Here is a 19,832-nt window from a genome sequence, read left to right as displayed (position 1 = left end):
AGAGACAAGGAGTACAGAGTACAATCAGCTGATAATGATCCTGATCAGCCTGATCAGTAATTAGAAATCAATAATCCCATTATTAAAGCATCAATCAAACTAATACTGTCAGACAACCTGATAAGCCTTCAGCAGTTAGCTAGTGTTTCTGTAGTGGAGACTAAACGTTAACAATGATCCATATCAGCAGTTTGAATCCAACTAAAAGCTCCCTGCACCAAACTCCCTTTAAGAAATATCACATTTTAACAATTCCTAACGTGTTCGTAACAACACGTAACTCTAGAAACACGAGCTAAAGGCCGTCATATGTCCACAGTCTGACTGTCAATACAGGATCAATATCATCCATAAAGATACAGTGTATACTGATCAATATCATCCATAAAGATACAGTGTATACTGATCAATATCATCCTAAAGTCGTTTTTCACATCAATCGTGTATTCTGATCAATATCATCCATTAAGATACAGTGTATACTGATCAATATCATCCATAAAGATACAGTGTATTCTGATCAATATCATCCATTAAGATACAGTGTATACTGATCAATATCATCCATAAAGATACAGTGTATACTGATCAATATCATAAATCTCTTCCTCTCTCTTTCTGCACTCATTCATGTCTCATTAATACATGTTACTAACTTCACTTCTTCCCCGGAGTTCTTGTGCTTTCTCGTCTCGCAGGTTCTTATCGATCCTGGTGGAGCCTCCTGCCATGGTCCTGCTAGATTGCCATTGCCAATACTGTTGTTGCTGTACACCTGTCTGTCTGTCTGTCTGTCTGTCTGTCTGTCTCTCACCCCAACTGGTCGAGACAGACGACCACCCACCTAGAGCCGGAGGATCTGTCCTAGGTTTCTGCCTTTTAACAGGCAGTGTTTCCTTGCCCTTGTCTCCAAGGTCTTGCTCATGGTGGTACTGTTGGGTCTCTGTAAATAATGTTATAAGGAGTTCGGTCTAGACCTGCTCTATTTGAAAAGTGTCCTGAGATAACTTCAACATCAATAGGATCAATAAAGATACAGTGTATTCTGATCAATATCATCCATAAAGATACAGTGTATACTGATCAGTAGGATCAATAAAGATACAGTGTATTCTGATCAATAGGATCAATAAAGATACAGTGTATTCTGATCAATAGGATCAATAAAGATACAGTGTATTCTGATCAATAGGATCAATAAAGATACAGAACGCCTGTGTGCAGACTGATTTAGATCCTCATTTAAATCTTGTTATATAAGAATCCTGTTAATTAGGGTTGGTGTCACATTTCTCATTAAAGCAGATGATTCTCACATCTGGAGAACGTGATGAAGACGATAACATTAGAAAGCTCAGCAGTGAGGTAAGCGTCTAAAAATACACCTGGATTTATTACCTCCTTCCCATGAGCCTTTGCAAAGACGACTGCACTGTAATAATAAACACAAGGTCACATTAATGTCGTCAGTGATATCTAAAACAGACTCTGCTCGTAGACGTTGTGTTCGTGTTTACACAAAATAACTTTTTAAATTGAATTCAAGCTTCAGGTGAAACTGCAGGGAAGCTTTTTATTGCAGCAGGAGATAATGTGCAGGTGAGACTAATGGATTCCACCTGAGAACACCTGATCTAAGATCTGAACATCCAACAAAATTCTCACAGAAGCTGGAGACTGCGGATTTTTGTCATTAAAGCTTCAAGAAGGTTCTGAATCCTTTTGTGTCTCTATAATAATCAGATTATTGATCAGATTATTGATCAGCAGAGAGTGAACAGGTTGTAGTGTAGCTTTGTCCCTCTGCTGCCTGTGGACTGATCTCTATGTGTCTCTATGTAGGATGAGGGTCAAAGGTTGTGACCTTTATGCTCCCGAGTGCCAACAGTGGGCAACACAGAGTCCACAACACAGAGTCCACACAGAGTCCAACACAGAGTCCACAACACAGAGTCCACAACACAGAGTCCACAACAGAGTCCAACACAGAGTCCAACACAGAGTCCACAACACAGAGTCCACAACACAGAGTCCACAACACAGAGTCCAACACAGAGTCCACAACACAGAGTCCACAACACAGAGTCCACAACACAGAGTCCAACACAGAGTCCACAACACAGAGTCCACAACACAGAGTCCACAACACAGAGTCCAACACAGAGTCCAACACAGAGTCCACAACACAGAGTCCACAACACAGAGTCCAACACAGAGTCCACAACACAGAGTCCAACACAGAGTCCAACACAGAGTCCACAACACAGAGTCCAACACAGAGTCCAAAGTCAAAGCTAACATTACTGCTAAGCTTGTGGAACATATTGTCTGATTGTGCTTTTAGCTGGATAACGTTAGCTTGGTTGTTGATTTAGTGTGGCTGGGTTACAGTAAGCTTGCTCGCTAATGTTATTGCTAGCAAAAAACGTGATCTATGACACTAACTTGTGTATTCTGACAAACAGTGTTGATTTGAGCAAGCAGCTAGCTAACTGGCTAATTAGCTAGAGCAGTGTGCAGAGGCGTATCCTGATCAATACTCCTTCTTACATTTACTGCAGGAAAAGGAGCAGAGAGCCTCACACATTCATTATCATCAATAACTAACAGCTGCTGATACCAAAATTATTGTTTCGATACCGATACCAAGTCAAGAATTGCGATTTCGATACTTTTCTGTAGCAGAAGAAAATTGAAATATTTGAAATATGATGGTGATAAATTTGTCATAACAGAGGACCTAAATATTATGTGTGATAGTAACAATAACTTGTGACTAACTTAGCATCTCTATATGCAGTGGTTATAGTGATAACTGCTAACATTTACTTAACCATAACATTACCATAATTAATAATAGGAACTAATGAGTTAACCTAATGTTATTTAAGCTGTGATATATGGATTAATATAGGCTAATGTTTCCTGTACTTCAACGTCTGATTTCTTTGATGGTTAACTTTATATTTGAGTCCACCATTTCTTACAAGGCGTTTCACAAATACACCTCCTTTGCGTAGGTCTGTGCTCTTTAAATGCTGTAATAACCTAATATACATAAATCACTCACAAACATGCACATGCTCTGATTATAATCATATAGCCTATAGATCATTTTAGCTGATGTTTTGTGTGCTTTATTTGAGCAGCTTGCAAATGATTAACGTTATCTGTGAAAGTTGCGTTTTCAGAGATGTTGAATTAGCCGTAGGCAGGCTGTTGGTTAGCCTACTATTTCTCTAGATAACCTCAAACTACGGTGGTGCAAAATAGTGACTTCTCACAAAATAAACCATAGCCTACTCATTTGACTTATTTAAGGGCATGAACGTGATTGTGTTATCTTTCACATACTAACCTGTCGGTCTTTAAACTCCTTGCACAACTCGGCGTGCTTGTTGGCCGAGTGTTTCTCCAGGTTCGAGGTGTTGGCTCCTTTTGTTTGCATTTGTTTGTAGCACTGACGACAAACAGGTCTCGACTTATCGGTAGCTTTGCCCTCACTGTCAGCAAGGTAGGCAAAGTACTTCCATATTTCACTCCTCGCGTCATCTCTACCAGTCGTGGACCGGCGGCCACAGTATCATTGTGCTCGCACATGGAGCTTTCTCGTCATAGTGTTTGTCACATGACAGCTGCAGCTTCTTTGCTGCGTGCGTGAGGAGAAAAAACACAGACGTCCATAGGGAGGCACTGGAAGCATGCGTTGCACACACCAACATAAAATAGATCTCTTACAAATCTGGAACGCGGTCATTCTTAAAAGTATCGATACTATTAAATTTAGGAATCGTGGCGTTTTTAATTTCCGAGAATCACGATACTTTTGAAGTATCAGTGCACCGTGCAACAGTAGCACACACAACGCCGTATCGACTGGCATCATGTTAGCATCATGTTAGCTCTCCAGAGGAAACAGCTGACTCAGCAGACTGAAGATCTGAAGCTGAAGGAGAGACAGACAGGTTTTCATCTTCCTGCTGAACCTTTTATATTTCTATTTATTCTCAAACTATTTTTAATCAATTATACAAAAACATATTTTAGCAATTTTCACTTTTTCATTTCATTGAATAAATGTCTAAAAACATCTGAAGATTGCTTCTTTAAGAAAATCTGCTGTGCAATCAGACATTTTAGCAACAGTCCTGAAGAGCCTGCGACGACCTGAAGGAGGCAATGAGTGAGGTCACAGAGCCAAAGTGGAACAGTAAAATGAGAGTCTGTAAAATGTCAGAAAACAGTGATAACAGTCAAACACTGACACATTCAGTTCACAGTCCTCCACATTGAGGAGCAGAGACTGATTTAATGATGAGGGTTTTCTTTGACTGCTCACACACTGACAGGTATTGTCCACCCCCCCTCGCTCCAGCAGAGCGTGGGCAGCAGCAGAGTTGACCCCCCAGGACTGAACTGGCCTGCAGGAATCTCAGTGCTCTGTTTCTGTCTGTGGGCGTCTGCACACAAAGACGATGCTATGATCAGCAGATCCTAGCACACAGAAACTTAAACAAACAGCATGAATGTGCTTCTAGTGACTGTAAAAGCGTAAAAGAGGTGAGTCACTCACTAACACAGTAAGAATCTGATGGAAGCTCATTCTGCTCACTGCGTGCCGGATCCTGAACCTTTGTGTTCTACAGCGTTAAAACCTGACATCACTGCAGAGCTACAAGGCCACGCCCCCAACGACACGACTAAGGAGAGACACAAACCACTACAAAGAGACACAAACGACTACAAAGAGACACAAACAACTACAAAGAGACACAAACGACTACAGAGACCCAAACGACTACAGAGACACAAACAACTACAGAGAGACACAAACGACTACAAAGAGACACAAATAACTACAAAGAGACACAGCCATGTCATTTGTAGTTGTTACAGTCCAGAGACCTGATTGGTCCACTGCATTATTCGCTGTTGGACGAAGTCAGAAAGAGGATCTGCCAGCCAGCTGTGTGCTGAAGTTACGAGCTAACAGAGATACTGTGGTTGTGATGAAAATTAACTGAGCCTGGGTTGATTAAATATTCAGTTGTGTTGGCGTCCTATAGCTCACCTCTGTGTTTGTTCAGCAACAATACAGAAGTTTAAACTTTGCTTCCGAGCAGAATAATGTGTGTGTTATCCCCCCCCCAGGAGAACATTAATTAAAGTGCACAGTTTAAATTAGGCCGCGGCGTGCTGAGACATGTTTCTGTTTCTGGACTGAAATAGGCCGCACATCACACATGTCACACTCCCGCAGCCAAACATTCAAACTGCATTAAGTCACTTAAGGGAGGAAATTGAATGTGCAGCACGATGGTGGCAGGGAGATAATTTAATGTGCTTTCCTTCAGAGAGCGCAGACACTGCTGCTCACCGGGGTTTAAAACAAACACTATACTACATGTTTATTTATATGTGAGCTCTGGGCAAATAATGACAAGACCAATATCATTTCAACTGTTGTCATTTCAACAAGGAATGAGGGAATCCTGGAGGCTGAAGTGGTTTCTGTTTCCAGTCGAACTCTTATTAGTGTGTCTGAAGAAAACTGTGAGAACCACTGAGGAACCAGCCTGAAACAGCTGGATCAACTCTGTGTTCCCCAGACATCAGAGTTACTATAAAGACATTCATTCATTGTACTTACATTCAGGAGACTTTATGTGAGGTAGAAGTTAGACTAAAGATCTGTATGTGCGGTGTTGCATTCAGGAACCATTATTATCTGCAGAGACCAGCAGGTTTAAATCCCTCCAGAGGACGACAGACTGTCCTGTCTACGAGGACACCAACGTTTCAGCCAAATGTCCATTTATGATGATTTCTTCTGGCTGGTGATCATTACAAAAAAGGATTTTATTCACTCTGGAGAGAATATTGTGTTTAAGGCTGAGCTGCAGAATAACCTGTAATATAGTTAAACATTTGACCACTGCAGCTTTACATCTGGTGTCTTAACAGAGTCGAACACTTTGTGTGTAAGACACCAAAATCCAATCAATCAATAATGGATAATGAAGACTGATGTTTCAGTGAATGGAGGCTCTTCCTCTCCCCTCAAATATCAGATTACTACTGCGATATTATTTGAAATAAAGCCTGATACATTATTCTACCTGTTGTCATTGATCCAATCATCAAGTAAAAACCTAACAAAATCAGTTTCTGTAGAATCAACACTGATCCACTGCTTCCATCAATAACTGCATATTGATAAGATTATTTTATGTTTCATGGATCCAGATAAATGTGCTGCCGGGCTGCAACTATTAATTATGTTCATTATTGATTAATCTGCCAATTCACGTCTGGAGTAATCAATGAATGTATTGATGTATGAAATGTCCATCACAGCATCTCAGAGTGCAAGGAGACGTCTTCAGATGAAAATATAGGAGCGATCAAACGAGGCAGGAAACTGGCATACGGTCATTGATCATTAGTGTTATTAATGAATAATTTAGGGATGGGGCCGATCCGATCCAGTATCGGTATCGGGACCGATACCAGCGTAATTCACGTATCGGAGTTTCCCGATCCAACCTGCGGAGATATCCGATATCCATGAGCCATATCTGCACTTTAACGTTGTCTGCTAAAATGACTCCACAAGTGATTCCTGCCGTCCGGTCTGCTAGCTGGCTGCAAACTGTGGAATGGATTTCCTGAACGGAGGCGCGGCTCAATGAGACACAGAGTTATGAGACATGCCCCCGCTCAGGAAATCCATTCCGCAGTATGCAGCCAGTTCGCAAAGCTGTGATTCACAGGGGAGGAAGCTCCCTCGCATCGTTCAACACTACGAACGCAATCAAACATTTAAAAAAGCACCACACGAAAGAGCACGAGGATTATTGGGTCAAAATGAGAACCACCACTTGATTGTTAAAGTAGTATTACAGTTCTTACACGATACAGGGCTATATATGAAAATTTGAAGCAGTAACATTATCCTTAGAGTGACTTCCTGAGGAGGGCAGTAATACGCCTAGAAGTGTCTAAACTGCCGGAAATCCATATGAAGAAGAAGAAGAGCAGGGGAAGAAAGACAAAAGGAGCTGTCAGGAATCACTTCTGGAGTCATTCCAAAAACACGTTAAACTCCAGGCAGACAATGGGAAAGCTAAAGGGATTAGTGTGTGTGTGTGTGTGTGTGTGTAAGATGTTTACACTTATTGCACTTTTCTTATACTTCAAATATTTGACATGTTGGGAATTTAATAAATATTGACATGACAATCAATTTGAAACCCTTACAGTAGCATATTTGTTTTCAGGATGGGATTTTTCCTGTTAACAGGATTTCCTGTTTTTCTGACTTCCTTTTCTGACCTTATACTTACCTCAAGTTGCCTTTTGGGACATACATGCATACATAGGTACAGATCATACTTGCCTGTTGAGAGGAGTTTATTTCAGCCTCATATAAAATCAACAATAATGATAATAATAATATTAAAGCAAACAGAGCTCTGGTATCGGAATAGTATCGGTATCGGCCGATATCCAAATTCAGGTATCGGGATCGGATCGGAAGTGAAAAATGTGGATCGGTGCATCCCTAGAATAATTATTAGATTAGATTAGATTCATTAGATCAGACAGAAGAGAAGAGAGGAGGGATTCAGTTCCACAGCTTTCACTCACTGATATTGATTTAATTAAAGAAGAACAATCATCTGAAATGGCCTGTAAATGATTACAGCTTCTTCCACTCCGCGGATCAATGGCTCGCTAATCAATCAGTTCTAGTGATATCTGATCACTTGTGAGAGAAAAGAGGCAGCTGAAGAACCAATCAATGAGAGAAGAGACTGTCTCTAATTTTAGCTTCTGTTTGGCGGGGGGGGCAGCTGAGAGGGAACATCACCTTTTAATCAATGTGATACCTCATATATTTATAGGAGTAATCAATAGTTAGACAAACAGAAACCTTCTGCAGTCTGAGCGGCTCCGTGATATACAGAGACAGACAGCCAATAACCTATATCTTATCAATAATAATAAGACTATTTCTAATATTCTCATATGAGATCAATAAACTGCTGCTGACTCCAAATATCTACAGCATGGACCCCCGACACCTCCTACACAGGATCCAGACCCCATACAGAGACTCTTCATGCAGGACCAGGTCCAGGACCCGGGTCCAGTACCTGGGAGGTCGTTCAGTGATGATTAGGGATGGGGATCGAAATCCGGTTCTATCAAGGACCCGGTTCCACTTTTTTCAAAACCCGAAAATCCTGTAACGTAATTGTGTGTCCCTCGAGTCGCGTCACAGCATTTAAATCTAATCAATCCAATCACTGCAGCGTGTCCACCAATGTTTTTGAATGAAATTGTAAGCAAACAGGTGTTAAAAGTAAAACAAGTGAAGTCTGGCAGTTAACTTTGCTCGCGAGGATGGCTGAACGGGCGAAAATGTCTACAGTTTGGCTTCATTTTACCAAGCTCAAAGATAAAGAGGAAGCGAAACGCAACTTATGTTGCAAAATCATTTCTTGTAAAGGGGGGAACACAACCTCAATGGCCAAGCACATTAGCATTGTGCATCAAATAAAGGCCAAATGGAGTACCTTCGACTGTCTCCGGGTTGAAAAGACTATCTCCTCCTCCTCCTCCTCCTCCTCCTGCTGCTGCCGCCGCACCACAGACGGGCCCGTCTTCATCATCCACTCAAAGTACCAGCGGTAAGCGCACACACAGACTTTGTAGCTTGTCCCGTCAGTTAAAAATAGTAATCCAATTGTGAAATCCGTGTTGTAATCGGCAGCATACAAGCTAGTTAGCTTGAAAAGTAAATAAAGTTTCAGACGTGCTGCGTGATGATGTGTTCAGGTTGGCTCAGTAAAACGACTATTAGGTTATCATGGTTATCAAGTATCGATAGTGGTATCTATAAAGACTCGGATCGATAAGGAGTATCGATAAAGGTATCGATATCAATAAATATTAACAATCCCCATCCCTAGTGATGATACTGACTCTGGTATGGGGGGGGGCACACTGACCCTGATAATAAATAAATAAATAAGTAAATAATTAGATTTGTTGGAGATAAATACATTTGCCTCGCCGTCTCTGCTCTGATCAATATTCCACTTTGAGCAGTTTCCTGATGAATCGAGCTGCTGGAAGCTGATATTGTTTCATTACTTCGTCTTGTCACGTCTCTGGAAGGGCGATTGAAGTTTGGTGCTCGAGTACGATGACACAGATGATACATCAGCACACAGAAGCTCAGACCTGCTGCTGGATCAACAGACTCTGTGTTCAGTATGAAGACGTCCAGGTACTTTCAGATGGATGGATTCCTGCAGATGTCTGACAGTAATAGATTACTTGTTATTAGTTATAGGTTATAGATCAATAAAAAGGTAAAGCTCTGAACTGTTTTATATTTACATACATAATGTTGAGTCTGTATATAGAAATATATATTAATGTGTTTCTTTTACAGACAGCAGCTCTCTTAGCCCTGAGTATCGTCGGGAGGCGCCTCCCTCGCTGAGCTCGTTGGGTTTATTGCTTCGAACCCTCGACCACTTTCATCTTCGTCTCATCTGGACTGTCGGTCCGACGGTCTGAGACTTCAGGGTGAAAATCAACCTGGAACTATAGAAGTGGAGTCCCGGTGGACTTCAGAGCCTTTGTCCTGGGTTCATCACGGGATCCTCGTCCTCCACATTGAAGACGGCAGCTTAATGAAGTCTGAGTTAGTGCGGGTCCACTGGCTGAATAACGTATTGATCTGACCACTGTGCTCTCAGGAGGACCCTGCAGTCCAACATGTGTTCATCTGTTTAGACTGAAAACATCGACCCAGCATCCCAACCGGACAACAGGTTGGACCTCAGAGGACTCCAGAGTGGGTAACTGTTGTTCAAATGTTTCAGCTGTAATAACTTTATTGATCCTCTGAATGTGTCCCATCATTAGCTAATGTTAGCATGCTAACACGCTAAAGTAAGATGGTGAACATTACAGCTGCTATACATCCGCATGGTAGCACTGCTAGCACGACTGGAAACTACTGGTGTCTTTATAAAATTATATTAATAATTAATAATCATTTATTTGCAGTGACGTTATTAATACAGAGAACTACTAACATTTAATAATAAACAGTCAAATAAGATCCCCCCCAGAGATCAGGTCTAACAGGCTGGATAATCCTTTATCTCTCAGGGCTCATGTGGACTCAGCTGATCCTGTTTGTATGTTTCCTCTTGTCACAGTATGTTCTCTGTATTGTGTTTTATGTACCTACAGAGCGTCCATGTTGTTTCCCTGAAGGACAGTAAAGTTTCCTGTTGCACATAAAGAACAGTTATTATTAGGGATGGGGCCGATCCGATCCAGTATCCGTATCGGGACCGATACCAGCGTAATTCACATATCGGATTTTCCCGATCCAACCTGCGGAGATATCCGATATCCATGAGCCATGTCTGCGTTAACGTTGTCTGCTGAAATGACTCCACAAGTGATTCTTGCCGTCCGGTCTGCTAGCTGGCTGCAAACTGTGGAATGGATTTCCTGAACGGAGGCGCGGCTCAATGAGACACAGAGTAATGAGACACGCTCCCGCTCAGGAAATCCATTCCGCAGTTTGCAGCCAGCTAGCAAAGCCGTAATTCAGAGAGGCAGAAGCTCCCTCGCGTCGTTCAACACTACGAACGCAATCAAACATTTAAAAAAGCACCACATGAAAGGGCACGAGGATGTTTTAGCCAGGGGGAAGAAAGACAAAAGGAGCTGTCAGGAATCACTTCTGGAGTCATTCCAAAAACAAGGTAAACTCCAGGCAGACAATGTGAAAGCTAAAGGGATTAGTGTGTGTGTGTGTGTGTGTGTGTGTGTGTGTGTGTGTGTTTACACTTATTGCACTTTCCTTATATTTCAATTATTTGACATTTTGGGAATTTAATAAATATTGACATGACAATCAATTTGAAACCCTTACAGTAGCATATTTGTTTTCAGGATGGGATTTTTCCTGTTAACAGGATTTCCTGTTTTTCTGACTTCCTTTTCTGACCTTATACTTACCTCAAGTTGCCTTTTGGGACATACATGCATACATAGGTACATATCATACTTGCCTGTTGAGAGGAGTTTATTTCAGCCTCATATGAAATCAACAATAATGATAATAATAATATTAAAGCAAACAGAGCTCTGGTATCGGTATCGGCCGATATGCAAATTCAGGTATCGGGATCGGATCGGAAGTGAAAAAATGTGGATCGGTGCATCCCTGGTTATTATTATTACAGTTAGCAACCATTACCTCTGGAGAGAACAGCAGTTTCCTCCTTTATCCCATCTGAAGCCTCCTTTATCAACTCATATATAACATAAGATATTTATAAGATACTCTAGATGGCATTAACTTGGCCTCTAGCACCACTGTCAGGAATCTTGGAGTTATCTTTGATCAGGATTTGTCATTTAACTCCCACATAAAGCAGACCTCTAGGACTGCCTTCTTTCATTTACGTAATATTACAAAAATTAGACACATACTATCACAGACAGATGCAGAAAAACTAACCCATGCATTTGTTACTTCAAGGCTGGATTACTGCAACTCTTTATTATCAGGTTGCCCCAATAAGTCCATTCAAACGCTCCAATTAATTCAGAACGCTGCAGCACGAGTACTGACAGGAACTAGAAAAAGAGATCACATCTCTCCTGTACTAGCTTCTCTGCATTGGCTCCCTGTAAAATGTAGAATAGAATTTAAAATCCTCCTCCTCACCTATAAAGCTCTTCATGGTCAGGCCCCTTCATATCTTAAAGAGCTCATAGTACCCTATTACCCCTCTAGAACACTACGTTCTCTGAATGCTGGGCTACTTGTGGTTCCTACAGTCTCTAAAAGTAGAACAGGAGCCAGAGCCTTCAGTTACCAAGCTCCTCTCCTGTGGAACCAGCTTCCAGTTGTGGTTCGGGAGGCAGACACCCTCACCACATTCAAGAGTAGGCTTAAGACATTCCTCTTTGATAAAGCTTATAGTTAGGGCTGGATCAGGTGAGCCTGAACCATCCCTTAGTTATGCTGTTATAGGCCTAGACTATCGGGGGATTTCCCATGATGCACTGAGCTCCTCTCTTCCTCTCTCTTTCTGCACTCATTCATGTCCCATTAATGCATGTTACTAACTTCACTTCTTCCCCGGAGTTCTTGTGCTTTCTCGTCTCGCAGGTTCTTGTCGATCCTGGTGGAGCCTCCTGCCATGGTCCTGCTAGACTGCCATTGCCAATACTGTTGTTGCTGTGCACCTGTCTGTCTGTCTGTCTGTCTCTCACTCTCTCTCTCTCTGTCTCTCTCTCTCTCTCACCCCAACTGGTCGAGACAGACGACCACCCACCTAGAGCTGGAGGATCTGTCCTAGGTTTCTGCCTTTTAACAGGCAGTTTTTCCTTGCCCTTGTCTCCAAGGTCTTGCTCATGGTGGTACTGTTGGGTCTCTGTAAATAATGTTATAGGTCTAGACCTGCTCTATTTGAAAAGTGTCCTGAGATAACTTCTGTTATGAATTGGCGCTATACAAATAAAATTGAATTGAAATTGAATTGAATTGAATTTATTAAAGGGTCAGCAATGTGAACTTCTCAAAGAACAACAACACACAGGTACAGTCTGCTTCACAACCACCGGAGCTGATACCTCCAATTCAATCAAAAGTCTCAAACTACGTTTGACCGACACTACAAGATCACTTATCCTCCATTCAACACCAAAATGATCACTTTTATAGGGCAGGAGTTAATAGGAGATATATATATATATATTCTTTTTTTATATATATAACTGTTCACTAAAACACATTTTTCCCATTTCATGTGATGTTGTTCTAATTTGCAATGCTTATTAATAATAATAATAATAATAAATAATACTGTACCTAGAATAATAATTGTAATATTTAACTGAGAACATTTTCTTTTCATTTACCAGCGTTTAAAATAAATGTTAAGTGGCTTTAACCAATTTTGAATTTTCTGTCTTAAAACACTGAAAACGACAGGATGAAGTGACGTCACACTTTGCTCGCCATTGACTGCGCTGGGATTGTTGACAGCAGAGGGTTTCATTAGAGCTCACAGACTGTAAGGAACAGTAGATCCTTCAGTGTGTCACTGATTGAAGTCTTTCGTAATGAAGAGCCTGTTAGTGGGAGTTGGTGCGTTGGGTCCAGTGTGAGTGGGGCTTTAGAGAGGGTCACTGTACTGTTACACTGGGGCTATTCAGTCGCTGGTGTAAAGAGTTGGTTTTTATTCCTCGTTGAATAAATCACTGAAGATGAAACTGAACTGAATCCCAGGAGCTGGTTCTTTACACAGACCAGGTCGTGATTACGTCCCCACATCTTACAGTCGGATTATAAAACCTCAGAGTTACGTCAAAAACACACAGTGCTATTAAAGAGACACTGAAGACAAGATGGCTGACTCCACTCAGCAAAAATAAAAATGCTCATTTAATATGAACGGATCTCATCGAACTGTCAATAAAAGACAGATCATACACCACGAGGACGAGGACGGAGCAAGAAGAGGAAGAGGAGGCTTTCTACAGACCGCTAATCTGCTAGCATGTTTACCGCCTGCTGAAGACTTTATATGGCAACCTTTAATATTCATTATGAAATATTAACACAGGTGAAAAATAAAGCAGAAGGTTGATTAACAACATTTTACTCTTTTTCCAGTTGTGTTCTGATCTTCTTCATTGATTTCATTCCTCTACAGCGGCTAATGAGGCTACCAAAAACTAGCCAAAGGGGACAGAGAAGAATAAAAGCTGATTTTTTTTTTGTGACAGCTGAAGATCGACAGGAAAGGTGGGCAGAGAGAGAGGGGATGACACGCAGCAAAGGGCCACAAACGGATTCGAACCCAGGCCGCTGCAGCAACTCCGTATATGTGTCACCAGCTCTACCAACTGAGCTAACCGGGCGCCATAAAAGCTGATTTAAAGGTTATATGTACTGCCTACAGTAGAGCACCAGCATCGGTCCACCAGACTCCACAAAACCAATGATTTTACCTCGTAAACAAACTTTAAAGTGAACAGAAACAGAATCAAACCGTCTCTGTTAGTGTCACCGACTCTGGTTGGGTGGAAATAAATCCTTCATTCACTGATGTAGACGAGACAAACAGCAGCTTTTGTTTAACATTACAGGTTTATAAAAGAATACTGAGGGCTGGTGTGGAGACCCGCCCCCCGACAGCAGGGACAGCACTGACCTGGAGTCTGGTGTTGGACCGTCTCGCTGAGGTCCTGCAGGCGGACCAGCAGCAGCAGGGATCCGGCTCCCAGCAGCAGGAGGAACCACAGGGAGCAGTAGAGGGAGCAGGGCAGCTTCATGACCGCAGACACTCACACAGCAGACTGAGCCCAGATCAGCCCCCACTGCACAGTCTGGGGGGGGGGGGAGGGGGGCAGGAGGGTTAAGGTTAGACCTGGTACAAGAACATACATCACATTCATCAGCAGGTACCTGTGACATTCATTTCATTAGTGATTCATTCAGATTATTTTATCCCACAATGCATCAGGACGTCTTCAGGTTTCATTTTGTTCAAAACAGAAAATCAGAGAATATTTAATATATAAATAATGTAAATATTGAATGGACTCATACAGTTTCTCTCATTCACACATTCACTCAGCATCAGGAGCAGTTTTGGGTTCAGTTTCTTGCTCAAGGGCACTTTGACCTGCCGCAGGAGGAGCTGGGAATCGAACCGCCAACCTTCTGATCTGTGGCCGACCCGCTCTACCTCCTGAGCCTCAGCCTCTATTAACACTAAATAAAATGGACTCCTGGCCAATCAGAGAGCTTTCTGTGTGTGTCTGACCAACAGGTGACACAAAGTTCACAACTAAACAAAAACACACAAACTAGGGCTGGGCGATAAATCGATTTTATCAATTAATTCGAATTTGTAGTTAAACACGATTTATTTTTAGTTAAAATCGTTTTTGGTTTGGTGTGAAAAAAATCGGAGATTTTATTTTTAAGCTATATCGCCCAGCCCTAACACAAACTGAAGAAAATAAATTAAACCAAATATATAAAACAAACAACAACATAAATAATATCAAGACTAGATCAGATCAGGTTTATTAACGTCAGTGAAAGCATTCAGTAAACAACAACAACAACAACATAAAGTAATGGACGACTGTTCCTCCTGTCAGTAGAAGTTGTTGTTGACGTGCTGTGTGTTTATTGTGTTGTTGTTGTTGTTGACGTGCTGTGTGTGTGTTTATTTTTAAAGAATTTCATCCTGCTGACGCTACACTTCCTGTTCCCATGAGGCCGAGCAGGAACATCTGTTCCTCTGGAGGACAGCTTCCCTCAGCGCGCGCGCACACACACACACACACACACACACACACACACACACACACACACACACACACACACACACACACACACACACACACACACACACACTCGTGTGACCTCAGCTGTTCAACGCGCTCATTAGAGAGAAGAAAAAGACAACAGGAAGCTGCTTAGAGCGGCCATTTTGGGAACAAATGTCTAATTTTAGAGAAGCAAACGTTTAAATGATTTCAGGATGATGAGATTTAAAAATAAAATGCAGCTTATTATTAATATATATTAATTTATATTATTATTATTATATATTATTATCAGTGCAACGATCATTATTATTTCAACATGAAACAGACTATGTAGTCCACAGGTCTCACATGTATGACTCTACAGCGCCCCCTACAGAGCAGCCCCGGCTGCTCTACACAGATATGTATGAAAATCACTACACATGTGGGTCACGATCAGACGCACAAAAAAGCCTCTTGGACCCATCCCCCAAACCCAACAGGAAGTTGGCCATTTAACGAACTCCTCATAGAGAACTGATCTGTGTGTGTGTGTCCTGAAGACGGCGTGTCTGTGGCATGGCGCCAGACTCCACATCTAATAAGAGTCGCGCCCTGAACACATCGACTATCGATATTCCGTCAGCGCCCCCTACTGGCAACAGGAAGTGGCCTTGTCATCATTTGATTTACATCATATTTTCATGGTGTGTAATTAGAGTTCTCCAGCACCACAGTGGACACAGGAAGCGCCATTTAACTCCTTCGCACAGAGTCCGAAATACGTTACACAGCTGCGTCGGTTCGAGCACACTGACTGCACAGTGACATTAGACCTGGACTGATCCGCCGGTGCCGGATAACGTTAACGTCAGTCAACAAAAATTCAACAAATGAATATTTTAATTATCATCAATGAATCGTTGATCTGATCAGTTTCACAGACGTAATCAATAACAGTTGGAACGTACTTTAACTCAATCACACAGATTGTTGTTTTCTGATCAACATGTTTGTGTCTGTAAGCTGAGATGAGTTGGACTCTGTGCCCGCCCCCCCCTCCCCCCCTCCCCGACGTTGTTCGCAGCTGCTGTGCTAAGTATAAAGACACCACAGTATTTATGGAAGGAACTAAAAATGACCTCCAGACCCCTCCAGTCCAGTACAGACCCCTTCGGTCCAGACCCCTTCGGTCCAGCCTGGTGGCTGACTGCAGTATAGACTCAGACCTCGATCACTAACTCTGAATGGAGGAAGTGTTTATATGTGGATGGTGTCAGCGCGCAGACACGGCGGCCAGTGGTGAAGACCTTAAACGGAGGATGAATCATTGTGTCAGAAACATGAAGGAGGTGAGACAGATACAGATGGTGAGATATGGGTTTTATTTTCACTTTTACAGTTTATACCTTAGAAACAGAAAAGGATTCAATAGTTAGATAAAGATATATAGAATGTATATATATATATATATATTTATATTTCTGTCTGAGAGATAAAGGAATATTTAATCTCATTGTGTTGTGCAGTGAGTTGAGTACCGAACATTGTTTCCTGCACAAAACTCACTTTCTTGTTTCTAGTTGTGAAGATGCAGACCACATTTACCCTCGAACTGTTGATTTTATTCTCACTGGAACAAGTTGCCTCCTATTTTTAATAAATTATGCAAAAAAAACTAATAAAACTGCAACTATTTTCGCAATTTTCACTTTCTCCCACAATTTCAGTGCAAAAACCTGAAGACACAACATGAAATCAGGAATCCTGGAGGGACTGATAGATAGTTTCCTTCAGTAAACATCCAGTGATAGCTGTCTGTACATGCATGATACACTGCTAACAGGAGCAGCTAAGAGGAGCAGCTCAGTCTGTGAATGGAGACTATCTGACTGAAAACACTGTAGTTCACAGTATGTCAGACTTTAACTTCTCTTTTAAAGCTTTTTGAATAATAAAACTAAATCACATGTTCTGAAAGTTTGTTGTTTTTAACCTTTTTCCTCAAATGTTCTTTATTCAGGAATCAAAGATTCATTAATTCATCTGCTCAGAGTGCTGTTCCAGAGTCAGTAAATATCACTGAGTGTTGTTTGGCAGCTTTCATTGAACGAGCATTGACCTTTAAAAACACATTATTTTCATTATCAATCCTTAAAGCTTGTCTCTTCAAACACATAAACTTTTACTTTATTTCACCCTCAACTAAACAATGAAATGTCATTTTATTTACGTGTTACAAATCAACAACAACAACATCAAATCCTCACCAACGCTGGAACAAGTCTTTATGTTTGATTATTTTCCTCTTAATGAAGTAATCAATTGAAGCAGTTCCACCTTAACAATCAGTTTCTCCCACGCCATTGGACAGACAAAGGACATCCAATGGCCGCGCTGCTGCTAACGTTTTTATTTGTATAGCGCCAATTCATAACAGAAGTTATCTCAGGACACTTTTCAAATAGAGCAGGTCTAGACCGAACTCCTTATGACATTATTTACAGAGACCCAACAGTACCACCATGAGCAAGACCTTGGAGACAAGGGCAAGGAAACACTGCCTGTTAAAAGGCTGAAACCTAGGACAGATCCTCCAGCTCTAGGTGGGTGGTCGTCTGTCTCGACCAGTTGGGGTGAGCTGCTAATGCTAACGTTAGCTCAGCTTGTTTCTCTCATAACTTAAGATCCAGACGTCCGATGACTAAAATCCTTCATCTGGTTCAAATCTAGAGTTAAAAAGCACCAAGATCTAAACAGTGGATGGTAAACAGTCAATGTGTGACAGATTCTGGCAGTCTGAAACTCAAACTAAAGACTTTGTTCGGGACTGTCTGAGCTCAGTGTGTCTCCACAGATCTTTTGTTGCACAGATGAGTTTCTCTGAATTTTCATTAACATTCAAACGAGCTCTCACACAGAAACGCTAGCGGAGCTTTTGTTGCTGCTCTGAGGCGACTCTGAAACGGTACATCTTCTGTTCTCACGGCTTTATTGGTTTAACTGGGATCCTCTTCTGGTCTATTGAACAGTGTAAAGTACTCAATGATAAAGTGGGACGGATCCATCAGAAGAGTCCCGAACAAAGAACACTGAGGGACAAAGGTTCAGAAGAGAAGTTCTGAAAGACCACATGAGGATCCATATGAACCTGTGTCCAACCACCAGGCCAGTTACATGTAACTGAGTTACATAATCAGGATACAAAACAAAGACGTAATCAGATTACAGCTACATTTAGTAAAAATGTTGGTTTCTAAGGTCACATTGTTCTGTTGTCTTATAGACTATTAAACACCCAGATCAATACTTCTAATTGACATTTTATTTCTCTTTTCTTTATTTACATATTTGGTTTTGAGGTAATTCAACAGTAACTAAAAGTAATCATATTACTTTAATATTGAGTGGGTGGCACTATGACTATGACTGAATATCACCATGTTGAAGTGTTCAGGTCAGGACTCGTGGCGTTTGGTGCAGATTGGTGCACTAAAGTTACAGTAACTTCCTGTTCCTTCCTGACACCATGCCACCAACACGCCTTTTATTGTGCCGCGTTTTATGACCTTTTGAACATGTTGTGGCCACAAGAAATGTGATTCATTTCATTAAATGTATGTATACACACCTTGCACAGGCTAAATATATGACACGTTTACATTATATCAATATTAATGTATAATATCTATGTGTATACATGTATATCTGTTCAGTCATCATATTATATATACATATTATTATATTATAAATATTATTAATATTATCATTATATACTGTTATTATTATATACTGTTAACAATAACGCTACCATCATGTCATCAGTACTATTACCACCATCTTGCAACTACAACTCTTTGCACCTTACCTAACTATTTATCTTTTTTTATCTTTTCTATCTAAGTATTTTATTCTATTGTTGTATTTTATTCTATTGTATTTTAATGTACCTGGCTACTATGACGACCCAATTTCCCTTTGGGGATTAATAAAGTCTGTCTATCTATCTATCTATCTATCTATCTATCTATCTATCTATCTAAATAAAAATAATCCAATCAGTGTCAATAGGGTCCTCAAGCCCTAAAAATAATAATCTTATGGCAGTTTAAGATCCCTGGTCTACAGCCTGAGTACTCCCAGTGTGCAGTTGGACGGGTTCTAGTCCTAGTTTAACTCTGATTCTGTTATTTCATTCAGTCCTCAGACACTGGCAGGGATCAGGGGATGAATGAGAAAAGAATTAAGAAGCAGCTAACGAGCAGAGTGCTCATTAATGTCACTAATCCTCTTTGTCCAGCAGCTACAGACGAACTCTTCTAATCACCAAATATCTGAATCGATACCAGTTTTCCATGACATGAATGGAAACAGAGTGATTAGGCTTTGATAACAGCTCCATGCTGAGTACAGATCTGATGTCAGACCACACAAAGGCCTCATTCACACCC

General features: G+C 41.2%; 2 protein-coding genes and 1 long non-coding RNA gene across 4 annotated transcripts in view; 1 reads left to right on the top strand and 2 right to left on the bottom strand.

The window, feature by feature from the left end:
* Positions 1 to 19,832, bottom strand: part of LOC127352651 (uncharacterized) — a 221,359-nt gene that overhangs the window by 31,841 nt on the left and 169,686 nt on the right. The window contains exon 3 of one of the 2 annotated variants that reach the window (XR_007881150.1): positions 16,745 to 17,917. The exons of the other annotated variant lie outside the window; for it this stretch is intronic. The gene's annotated coding sequence lies outside the window, so the exon portion shown is untranslated. Of the gene's footprint in view, positions 1 to 16,744; positions 17,918 to 19,832 lie in introns of those variants that run through there. 2 annotated transcript variants of the gene reach the window in all.
* The window catches only part of LOC127352648 (carbohydrate sulfotransferase 8-like), a 65,290-nt gene that overhangs the window by 25,455 nt on the left and 20,003 nt on the right, over positions 1 to 19,832 (bottom strand). The window contains exon 2 of the mRNA XM_051381209.1: positions 14,271 to 14,445. Within this exon, the coding sequence (XP_051237169.1) occupies positions 14,271 to 14,391 (121 nt within the window). The 5' untranslated portion in view covers positions 14,392 to 14,445. The remainder of the gene's footprint in view (positions 1 to 14,270; positions 14,446 to 19,832) is intronic.
* The window catches only part of LOC127352658 (uncharacterized), a 47,661-nt gene that overhangs the window by 14,603 nt on the left and 13,226 nt on the right, over positions 1 to 19,832 (top strand). The window lies entirely within an intron of this gene.

Source organism: Dicentrarchus labrax, unplaced genomic scaffold, assembly GCF_905237075.1.
Source record: "Dicentrarchus labrax unplaced genomic scaffold, dlabrax2021, whole genome shotgun sequence".
Taxonomy (NCBI): Eukaryota; Metazoa; Chordata; class Actinopteri; family Moronidae; genus Dicentrarchus; species Dicentrarchus labrax.
This window is presented reverse-complemented; position numbering and strand designations above follow the sequence as displayed.